This window comes from Aspergillus welwitschiae, assembly GCF_003344945.1.
Source record: "Aspergillus welwitschiae strain CBS 139.54b unplaced genomic scaffold BDQ94scaffold_56, whole genome shotgun sequence".
In the NCBI taxonomy this organism is placed as follows: Eukaryota; Fungi; Ascomycota; class Eurotiomycetes; order Eurotiales; family Aspergillaceae; genus Aspergillus; species Aspergillus welwitschiae.
Genome location: NW_020798750.1, coordinates 15347 through 27450, shown reverse-complemented (window position 1 = coordinate 27450; position 12104 = coordinate 15347). Strand labels below are relative to the sequence as shown.

Below are 12104 nucleotides of genomic sequence, written 5' to 3'. Positions count from 1 at the left end.
CAGAGCAACCACTACTACTATATATTCGGACCTACTAGCCCGTGGAAGAACCGAGAGTGGTAGATAAGTGCAACAATAACTATTTCTAACAATTTCTATCCAATCTTAGGCCCAATTATCAGTAATCAGTCTATACCGGCGCACTTACGAAGCAAAAAAGAAAGAAAGAAAAGAAAAACCCAAAAGGCCATGCTGATCCCATATCACCCGCGTGGTTAAGCAGGTATGAACAGTAAAGCGCTTCTGCAAATTGACACAGGGGTGCAATGGACCAAAGACTAGGGACTAAAACTCTATATTTCAGTGGCTCCATAGTGGAACAAGATGAATGGGAAACGGTCCTAAGAGTCACCCACATAGTTGTCACCATGTTCAATGGCACTGGTGTCAACACCGAGGGTAATGTAACCAATCATTCCCTTAGTCACGTCCTTTCCATCCATAGGCACCACATCAACAACAGGGTTGAAGCCTCCAGCCGTATCGTAAGGGAAAACAGAGTCCTCGGCGTTGGTGGTACGGTTGATCTGCGTGTGGGAGGCATAGGGCTCAAGAGACATGATCTTCTCTTCCAGCGCTTCGTCGAAATAAAGCTGGCCAGTGCTCACGATGTTGTTAGTGGTGATGGTACCGTTTTCACGGAGAGTCCAGTCAGTGTGCACTTGGACGTGGATGTGAATCGCACGCTGAATGTAGAATCCTGCAGAGACGCTTTCTATTAGTAAAATTGGTAGTGAAGCTCAAGACAGTTTTCTCTACTTACCAGGGAAAATAGTCTTCATTTCCATCATACCATTTTTATCGGTAGGCCACATCCCGCGCAAGAAGGTACTATCATCGGTGTGCAGATCGGTGACACCAATTTGGTAGTCACTCTGGTTGATGCCCTCCTGCTTGAGGAGCTCCAGGAAAGGAGTGTTGGGAGACAGGTGTGTGAAGCTGGAGTAGGATCCAGTCGCATTGCAGTGCCAAATATCGATAAGAACGTCCTCGAGAAGTTCGCAAGTGTCCATGTTGAGAACACCAATATCCAACCACAGTGGTACACCAACCTGGTCCTCAGTCATGTCCTGACGGAGGGTTTGCGAAGGAGGATACACATAGGGCCCCTGGGTGACCTCGGGGGTCAACACGCAAGTGTCATTCTGGAGGGTCTCGAAGTAGGGGGCCTCGGTGTGAATCGAGAAAGTGGTGTTGTGACCATGCCAGCGTCGGTCGATGTTGCGCTTCCAGCGCCGCTCATGGTACTGGGAGACGTTTTCGCGGCACTTCAAGCCCATCGCGGAGCGACGACTCAACTCGCTACGACTCAGGATATCGTGCGGTCCCGGGTGGGCCATAGTAGTGGCCACTAGGGCTAAGGCCGAGAGCGTAGAGGAAAGATGCATTGTGACTAGGGATTCGGATTCAAAGGGGAAACAAGTTCTAGTGGGATGGAAGAGAATTCTGTCTCCCCTGTCGGACGACTCTGTATATATAGTCGCAGGTTAGCATTGAGCACAGAACGGAGCCGAGCTTGCTATTCCACGCGAGCCCGTTCAGTTCCTGCATAATGGGTATGATTTCACCCGGTTTGTGGACCACGATGCTGCTGTGGGTCTAGTATCTTGTATCCTTGGGAATAATATTGAAGTTGAGATAGCGATTCTACATGCGTGACGACAGCTTCAGACAGACTGGCTGACTTCGCGTGCTTCCAAAATACCGGGCCAAGCATTGGACAGATGGAGTACGCTGTGAAATATCCTCACCGACGAGATATTAATTGCCCCTGATTAGAGTGCTCGGTACAACTAGAACTTGGCCTATCACATATTTTATAATAACCGATGAGTACCGTAAATTATCTTATCCGAGTGATAGAGAAATACATTACCGTCAGTACTAGTCTGCTATCTGGCATACTTCCTAGCGTTATAAAACGTGCGAAATGCTGTGGAATAGAACAGAAGTTGGGTGAATCTCGAAGCATCACGACAAATCCAATATTCATTTGTCTTCATGTTGAGGTATTAAGGCAGCAATATCAAAAGCGCGATAATTGATGAGACATGTCTTCGTCCGAGCACTCTGTACTCCCAGTGCAGAAAAGTCGAAGAATCAACCTGCCCCACATAGTATAACTATAGATTGGAGAAATCTTCCCTGGTTTAAGAAGCTAAGATAAGGTGTAAAGGGCCCAGCGTTCTTCGAACTTGGCTGCCTAACACTCTGAGTCTTCAGGATCCTTGTTAGCGTAAGATACAGCCTTGAATTGAGCGAAAGGATGACCTCAAGATCCTGCGCTTGGAGGGCTGGGATTGGCATATCATAGGCCTAGTTACCTCGCTGCTCGGATCCACCGAATTAGAGTTTACTCTGTAGACTAACTAACTCTGTGCAACTTCCGCTTAATCAGCTACAGCGGGCTCAAATCAACCAATTGGGACTTTAGAGCTCAGACTAGGGCCCGTTCCGTGGGAAAGGGATCTGCGACCCGCATACCTCGTAAGTGAACAGAGTTGTGAATAGTAAGTGGGAAACTGGCTCCAAACCCCAGCTGATCGACCTTCTGGCTCGACGGATATGCCAGGCACTTCTCCGTAGACACAGAACTATACAAGGAACACAGGCAGCGCAAAAAGCCCCACTAGTTAGTAACATTGCCGCTTAGTAAACCATAGCTCTATATGCGATGAGAGAATCTTTGTCCTTCTATCGTTGCATCACGTACTAGACACCCAATGATGTTGTTCGAATATCATGCTAAATTCAATTATACCCAAGAAGATCCTTAAGAAAATCCGGAGATGCCGGAAACGGTCGTTCCATCAAAGCCATTTGTATTGGCACGCTGCTCGGCATCAGCAATCATATTCAACATCATAGAAGAAAGAGTGTTATGATAGGGGGCGAAGCTGGAGAATAACGAATTCAGCGACTGATTGATAGGCGACAACCAGTACAAAGCAACCGAAAATTGAGTGATCCAAGGCGGTGGCCGGCCATCATATCAACCCCTTGCCTAGATCTGCCTATGAGCAACTAGGTATGGGCCACCCTCGCCCCAATTCAGCGCAATCCCATCAACCCCAACAACAGGCGTCGTTGTAATCACTACCTAGATGCCATTTGCGGTCGATTTCATTGAAGGTAAGCGACTCGGCGCTATACTTCAGGCAAGTCCGTAGTAGCCACGACTATCATAGATTACTTGTACTTCCTATTCTGGCCGATTATCCACTTTTATGGGGCGCGTAACATCCTCTGCCGAATTGCGGAGACGGAACTTGTTGGAGTGAAAGGCAGGATGAATGTCAGACTAGTGAGTTCCTGATTCGAGTTTCTTTTCTGAATCAGTCTTTTCCTATAATAGCCACACCTTTGGGGAGTTGTAGGGATATTTGGGGTATCAGGAATCTTATGGAATTTTCTTATAATATTCCAAATCAAGTGTAGAGTTGACCGAGTATCAGATATAATAGTGAATCCTATATATGAGTTCAATCGGTGTCGGAATTACTCTGAACCTAACCGAAGTGTTTTTCCAGCTCCGGTCTGACACAGCCACACTAATTTCTGAACCCGACATGGCACAGGATTGAACTAACCGGGCGGACACGCCAGGCAGAATCTTACCAACAAACATCGTAAGGCCTTTAAAGGGGAATGAAGTTGGATAACCCAAGAAGAAGGCAAGAAATTCCGTAATCTTTGTCGACAGAAAAGATAGCAAAATGTGACTTTCTAAGTCTTTGCATTGTAGCTATAAAATTGCCTGACTTTTTGTAGTGTATTGCTGTTGAAAATGGCACAACGCTTTTGCCATTCTTCCTCATTCCACGGGTTCACCAGAAGATCTTCAACAATGCCCACAAACACTTCCCCTTTGCGCTTGCATAGAGGTCTCCAGCGATCATTATGTTCGTTGGATCAGTACATGTACATATATATATATATATATTGGGACACATATCTCTCGGTCGCCCAGCTAACCAAGAGCGGTATATCGTTTCTGGTCTAGCGGTTAGTGCTCCGACAATATCTATACATCTCAAAGAGAACTGTTTATATAGTACTACTAAGTTGTAATGACTCTCTTAAAGATAAGAAAGAGGTGCTGCTAACGCAGGAGGAAGTACTTTCTTCTCCTTTGAAACAGTCAGACAACGTTAGCCTGAATATATGATGGAATGTCCCGCACACTGGTAAGTATCCAAATGACATTCATTATGCAGTTATAGCGATACTGTTGATAACCCGAAGACATGGGATAGTAACTGATATACTGTAACAACTCTGACTTCAATTGGGTTTACTCTCAAGAGGAAATCTAAAGACCTTCACGTTAGCCGTTGAAATCTTATTTTTCGCAACGCACTCAACTGTCCTGTTTGTCAAAGGGTTACTGCCTAATTACATAATAATGAGCAATTATTGTTTAATTTGGGCGCCATGTATAACTGGACGAGTGGTACTTTCATTCTTTGCATCTTCCCAGAAACTACGCCTATCAGCTTCTTGTCCAGAGGCTCGTTTTCGATCTAGGGATCCAGATCTAACAACGTGAGGAAGAACAATTTGAACTACTTGGAGGCCAAACCATCACGAAGACAAGAGTCATGTTTCCTTCACTGTCAACCACGAGAACGCTTTACCTGGTGCTCGAAGTCCAGGCCTATCCCCTCCAGTGCAGAGCATCTATAAGGAGACAGTCATCATAACTACATGTAAATCTAGTAGGCTTTCGTAGATTATATCCGGGACGTTCGAGCTCATTGTGTATTTGAAGTTCAGAAAGATCTGCATTTCTCTAACGTCTTCACGGATATAGATATAGATATAGATTTGTATTGAATACCGCTCGGCGGTATTCAAAGCTACAATTCCTTCAAAATGCATGAATCTCAAACTTTCCGGGAGTAGGATCACTCAGCGCAAACTTGATTCCCTCGACCATAATCCGATCCCAATGCTCACATACCGACAGCTTCTCCCCATACCTGCGAAAACCATGCGGAACACCCCTGAAGACATTTGTTTGCGTCGGAACCCTGCATCAATACAATCAGCACAGTCTCGTGTCACAGTAAAACCAAACCTCCGGAAGCGAAGAGACAACATACCCGTTTCGACTTAACAAATCAGCATACAACAACCCTTCATCTCTTAACGGATCCAGTCCCGCAACGCCAAATGTCGTAGGCGGCAGTCCTGTCACCTGCTCCGCAGTAGCATTGCCCGGGTTTAACCTCAAATTGCCCTTAATCTCCCTTGAGGCTCCTATCCCTAAGAGTGAAGTATAGAACTCCATTGTCCGACGCGGAAGAATAGGCGCGTCCCGATTTGTGACCCAGCTCGAAGTGTTCGGGTCCCGAAGCCTCATCAGCTGCGGCTCATAACAGTCATGATGAACTAGTACCGGAATCATAAGAACTTGCCCCTTGATCCTGGGCCGCGCTGCAAGATCTCCTGGCTCTCTCAGTTGTTGCTCTAGGGTAAGCGATGCCGTAAGCCAAGCCCCAGCAGAGATACCTCCGATGACCAGTCTCTCGCTGTCGCCGCCGATCTCGCCAACGTGATCATGGACCCAGAAGAAGGCGTCTTCGGCGTCGTTCCATGCGACGGGGTATTTGTGCTCTGGTGTATGTCTGTAATTCACATTCACCACGACAACAAAGGTACTCTGTTCAGCAAGAGTCGCGACGATCTGAGCGCATGTGGCATCTTCTGAAGACAATGTACCGAAGACGAAGCCACCTCCGTGAAAATGAAGGTAGACAGGGAGAGGCTGATTTCTATCCACTCCGGTAGGTCGGTAGCTGCGTGCTTCGATGATGTTGCCGTCACGGGTTGGGATTGTATGGTCTTGCAGGTTAACTATCTGATGGAGACCTATCATTGTTATTACGCTTGGTGAGGGAAATCGATTGCATTTACTGAGTACCAAGCTTGTTCATAGCTTCTGCCGCATCCTGCTCGCGGCGTGCGTTGTTAACTGCTTTCAGCTCCTCGATTGGAAGACCGAGAGGGGGAGGAGGAAGGGTGGCCTCCAGGGCTAGCCACTCCTCACTAGGGCCGGTGTACTCTGAGAAGTCCATGCTGCTGTTCTTCCTAGTACATGAAGTTGAGATGTCCGATGTTTTCATGGTTGAAATAACGGATATTAGTATTATGTGTTCCGGGAACTCGGTTGATTCGGCACTGGAGTCACAATAGCCGAAGCCGGGGGATTGATAGCCGAGTGTAGCTATGGCTTTTTAGAGAGCTGCAGCTCTGCTTTCAAAAGCTCACTTAAAGCGGAACATCACATTCTTGTCCTCGTTGCATTGGTTTTATTAAGATGAAGTCAAGATCACATGTTAAAGAGTGCCCATATCATGGTCTTATTTCCAGCAATCTGGCAATAATATGATCTGATATCAGCCTTGCTTTGTGCAGAGGATGCAAGCGCTTAAGTGAGCTTCCGCTCCATGTCAAACAATTCGGAGAGCCGATCTAACATTCCTTATTTGGCATTTCTAAACTAGAATATCAGATATGAGGAGAAAAGGAAAGAAAGAAGTATAGAAGAATATATATAAATAATAAAGATAAATAAATAACTCTCTATTCCAAGATCTACTGCCTTTAGCTTAACCCCACCCGCATCACTCTCGTTCAATATTTTAAGAATTAGGACACATATGATTCGGATACAGCGCATCTTCATACTGTTAACTGTTACATATTTATTTTGCAATGCTCCTTCGGCTGTCAGGTTAACTAGACAAACGTCTCTGAGAAAAGTGCCGTGTAAGTCCGACATTTAACAGCCTCCTCTACTTGCGCTTCAATATATATTGTTCGAGCAATTGCATCTTCCTTAGTAAGATTATTATTCAGATAGGCTTCTTCTGTCTTATCCTTTGTATGGAAGTCTGTCCACGCCTTTTTATATATAACATCTTTGACCTCCTACTAATATTAGTACATATCTACCTATATAAAAGAAATTACTGAATCTGTGATAGGATCTATTTGTCAGGGTAGAAAACCTGTTGACTAGATAAGGAATCAGCTATACAATTCTGTAAATTCGCCTAAGGATGATAAAGATAATCTAACGTAAGCGGCAAGCGAGTCGGCCACGTAAGCGAGTTCGGCCACCCCATCGAAACTCACAACCGCCTCCAAAGCGACGTTATTCAAACAGCCATTACACCACCAAAAATATCTAAATTATCAAAATCTTCAGTAGAGTAAGAAGGCAGACTCTGCTTAACTGTTAAAATTATCCAGAAAAGTTAAATATTAAACTGCATATATTTTCAAAGTTCTATAATTAATACTTCAAGATTGTCTGAATAGACTTAAACTTTATAAAAATACTCGAGCCAACTCACATAAATTAACTTTTATATAGAAGGAATTACTTAAAAAATAGATTATATTATTAAATTAATATAATATATTACTAAAGTACTCTTAAGTTTATAAAATAGCTAATTTTTGACTTTAAAAATACAGTCAAGATACTACTACCTCTGTTAATCAAAAATAGGTCACTAACTTTATCACGCAGTATAATTCTCTAAAAAGTTAATATAGTTATTAAATCAATTATAAATAAGTAAAATGTAAAGAACCTGAAGCTATTCAGATCTAGTTTAATTATATATAAACTGCTATATTAATATACAGTATAACCGATGAAGATATCTACAATTTTAATAAAACTGGTTTTGCTATAAATATATTAAATACTACTAAAATAGTTATCTGATTAATATACTAAGAAAGACCCTTTTTTATATAACCAGAATATTATTAATAAATAACTTTAATTAAATATATTAATACTGCAGGATAGATACTACTAGTACATCTGTGTCAAACCCTAGGATTGCTTCCCTGTCCCTGTTAGCTTAGCTTCACTGGTATACGTACCGTCGAACTGGATCGAGGTGGTATCAGACTGATAGTCTATCTAAAAGTAACTGATCTTGGACAAAAGAAGAGAAGTAAGGCTGAATAGTACTGCACAGCTATCTATAAATAAATGCAGATGAGTGTTATATTATTAAACTTTTAATGGTAGATTACTTAAGATAATATAAGATTAAGCACAAAGAACAGAACTATCTAAGTATAGAAATAAATATTTTTATATATTTTATTTTCTATATATTATATTATATACTATTCTTGATAGTAGTTCTGATAGTAGTTGTATACCCGCATACCATATCTTAGCAATGGTAGATGATAGTTATTCATATAACATACAGCTGTTCCGGATATTGTAGAAATAATCTGAAATTCTTCTTAACAAAAGTTTCTGATTACTTAAATATTATTTTTATCAGTATTTTCTGTCTAATAAATCTATCTTATTAGTAGATTAATTAGCAGGGATCTATAATATTACTCCTCCTTCTTTGAGATTTCTTATTTTCAAGAAATATAAAAATATATATTTTTTTTATAGATTTGTTATAGCTCTCAGTTCTTGCTTTTATTTTCTTTATAATAATCCATCATGCCTCGCTGTACTAGAATCCAAGATTCAGAGAAAATTCACAATTATTATCACGAGTTCCAGATTCAGACTAATAAAATTAAAAAATAGAGTATTTTTATTAATAATTCTTGCTTTTATTATAAAAGTCGTGGCCTTGTCTGTATCATAGATTTAAAAAATTAGAATTATTTATTATATACGTGCTGTGGTTGAAAATATAGTCCTTATTTTCATTCCAAGCAAGAATAGTCCAGGCTTAATTATAATTATAATATTTTAGATACTTAAATTAATACTGCTGAGAGTTAAATCAAAGAGTTATTTATAAAATTAAAGAATCTTAAAACACGTCGCAAATTCTTGAATGAGCGTGGTCGGAAGATGCTGGAATATAATTCTAATTTAATAGATATAGTTAATAAAGAGAATTCTTTAAGCACTGAGGATCTCCAGAAGATTAAATATATAATAAATAAATAAGAAATTACTTAACTTACTACTATATTAAATAATTCTAGTCTGATTTAGTTGGTTAGTTCCTCTTTCTTCTGGATAAACTTTAATTTATCTGCTAGTAGTACTGTTTTATAAGCTGGTAGCAGCCTGTCAGGTTCTTGATAGATTTCTATATATTTTTTAAAGTATTATAATCTTTCTATTTTATTAAATAATATAATTTACTACTAATTTTTCTATAATCTAGAATTTTTTCAACTTCATATTCTTACTCAGTATTATTATTAATTTCTATATTTTCTGCGATTCTAGCGTTCTTTGGTGCGGATTCTAATAATAAGATATAAAATACTAAATAAATTTTATTTATTAATTTTAATAATCTTAACTTATAATTAACTGGTTCTTTCTTTTTCTCAATAATAAATAGTCCTAGTTTATAATAATTAAGTTTCCGGCTTAGTTATTTTATCTTAATATTTTAGTAGAGCAGGAATATTTTTTTCTCTTTTTTTAAATTAGATTTTTTTTTATATTAGTAATTATAGTAGATCTTATTTCATAGATTCATGAATTCGATGTTTCTGGATAACTGAGTGTATATATAATCTATGAATATAATAATATTTTTAATTATATCAGCAACTGATTACTTTCTTAATGGTGTTTCTAGGAATCTTAGATAGTAACTGTAATTAGTATAAAATAATAAGATTTTAATTATTAAGTAATTAGTATTGTTATATAAGAACTGTATTATAAGTAATAAATCTATCTAATTATCTTATTAATAATTAATATAGTATCTTAAGTATTACTTAATTATCTGGTTAATTCTTTCTATTTATTTATTTATTTATAGATAATAAGCTATTATCATTTATTCTTCAATTCTTATGAGGTCTGCGAGTGATCTCCAGAATTTTAAAATAAATAATTTATTTTTATCTGATATAATATATTTTAGTATCCCATAGTTTATAATAATATTTTCTAAGAATAATTCTGCTATCTATATTACTGTCATTATTATTTTACTTAGTACGAGATGGATGTATTTAGTAAAATAATTAGTAATAATTATAATAATATTATATTCTTTTAATTCAGATAATAGACTAATAAAGTTAATTATTATTTATTTCTATAGTTATTATAGTACTTTTTATACTTATATTTATTTATAAAGTTGATACCTCGCGGGCTTATTCCTGATACATATCTTATATTATTTAATATAATTATATACTTTTTATCTGAGGTTTGGAAGATAGTAGTTCCTAGTAATTACTTTTATAATTTTTTTAATTCTTAAGTATTCTTTAAATAATTTATTATAATATATAGCTATGATTTCTGCCCTCATACTAGTCAGTACAAAGATTAATCTATAAAAGTAAATTAATTTTTTTATTAATAATAATCTTCTTTAATAAACTTCTACTTATTTTCTGGAGTATCTTATTTTCTTTAATAATATTAGCTAATTATCTGGTCAGATTACTGCTAATCTCTAATATTATTATAAGATTAGCTTTATTATAACTAATTAATTTATTTTTATTTTATTTTAGAATAACTGATTTGATAATTTTTTCTTTTATTTTATAGTTTAATCTGTAATTTAGTATATCTGTATGTCCGTTTTCTATTTTCTTATAATATATGATACAGAAATTATATTATAATAGAATTTCTGTCCATCTTGCCTGCTTTCTGGTTAATTCTTTAATTATTATAAAATAGATTAAGTTCTTATAATTTATTTTTATAATAATAGTATATTTTATTTTTTTAAGATAGATCTTCTATTGCTTGAATACTACTATTATAACTAATAATTCTTTATTATAGATGTTATAATTGAGTTCTACCTGAATAATATTCTTAAGTAAAATATAATTGGTCTAGATTTTCTGTCATCTCCGGGCTGTGTTATATATATATTAATAGTATAATCTGATATATTAGTTTTAATAGTTATTTCTTTTTCTGGGTCGTGCTGCACCAGTACTGGTAATATAATAAGTCAATATTTAATATCTTTAAACACGCATTATTACAGTTTTTTTTATCTAAATTTCTGCGTCTTTTTTATAAGCTCGAACAGTGGTGTTATATAAATAATATATCTATCCATAAATTATTAATAATAGTTAATTAATCTAATAAATTATTGAAGTTCTTTCAGATTCTTAGATTAAAGCTAGTTTTTAATAGCTTATACTTTAATTTACTCTATATAAATTTTTTTTATAGATATTTAATATCCCAGGAACTCTATTTCCTGTATATAAAATTCATATTTCTTTAATTTATATTATAAGTAATATAGATATAATTTATATAATATAAATTTTATATGTCTTACATGCTCTTTGTCAAACCCTAGGATCGCTTCCCTGTCCCTGTTAGCTTAGCTTCACTGGTATACGTACCGTCGAACTGGATCGAGGTGGTATCAGGCTGATGATCTATCTAAGAACAACTGGTCTTGGACAAGAGAAGAGAAGTAAGGCCGAATAGTACCGTATAATTATTTGTAAGTAAGTGCGGACGAGTATTCTGTGGCTAAGCTTCCAAACATATAGTTACTTAAAGACAGTATTATTAAACACAAAGAACAGAACTAGCTAAATATATGAAAGAGTATTCTTATATATCCTATCCTCCGTATACCATATCATACCATTAGGTCTGTCGTATACCGCTATAGTAGTTGTAGACCATGATAGTATGCCGTATACCATGTGTTCGTTCATATACCATAGTCACATGGTGCGAGGCCGTTCCGGGCGTTGTATTAGTAATCCGCGATTGTATTAAATAACAGTTTGGTTTTGCCTGAGTACTGCTTTTATCAGTACTTTCTGTCTGGCGAGTCCGCCTTACTAGTAGATTAACTAGTAAAAGTCTGTAATATTACTTCTCCTTCTTCGAGATTTCTTGTTTTCAAAAAATATAAAAGATGTGTATCTTCCCGTGTGCATTAACCGGATCTTTCAGTTTCTTTCTTTCTTTCAGGATGGGTCATCATGCCTCTATATAATTATTACAAGGAGCGTTACTATCAAGCTGACTGGATTATCTGTAATAATATCTAAATTAAATTTCCTTATATCTGGTGTGATTCCCACGGTTTTCCTTGTTTCATAAATTCTAAAAA

The 12104-nt window shown here is 37.1% G+C and overlaps 2 protein-coding genes across 2 annotated transcripts; both read right to left on the bottom strand.

The window, feature by feature from the left end:
• Nucleotides 1-341: 341 nt before the first annotated feature.
• On the bottom strand, nt 342-1388 carry BDQ94DRAFT_163473 (intradiol ring-cleavage dioxygenase; the record flags this gene model as incomplete). Its single annotated transcript, XM_026769744.1, has 2 exons — nt 342-700; nt 764-1388. The coding sequence occupies 2 exons, from the start codon at nt 1386-1388 to the stop codon at nt 342-344; spliced, it is 984 nt and encodes a 327-aa protein (XP_026620591.1).
• A 3482-nt stretch (nt 1389-4870) lies between these two features.
• On the bottom strand, nt 4871-6080 carry BDQ94DRAFT_163472 (alpha/beta hydrolase; the record flags this gene model as incomplete). The annotated part of the gene is made up of 3 exons (XM_026769743.1): nt 4871-5033; nt 5106-5874; nt 5927-6080. The coding sequence occupies 3 exons, from the start codon at nt 6078-6080 to the stop codon at nt 4871-4873; spliced, it is 1086 nt and encodes a 361-aa protein (XP_026620590.1).
• Nucleotides 6081-12104: the final 6024 nt, after the last annotated feature.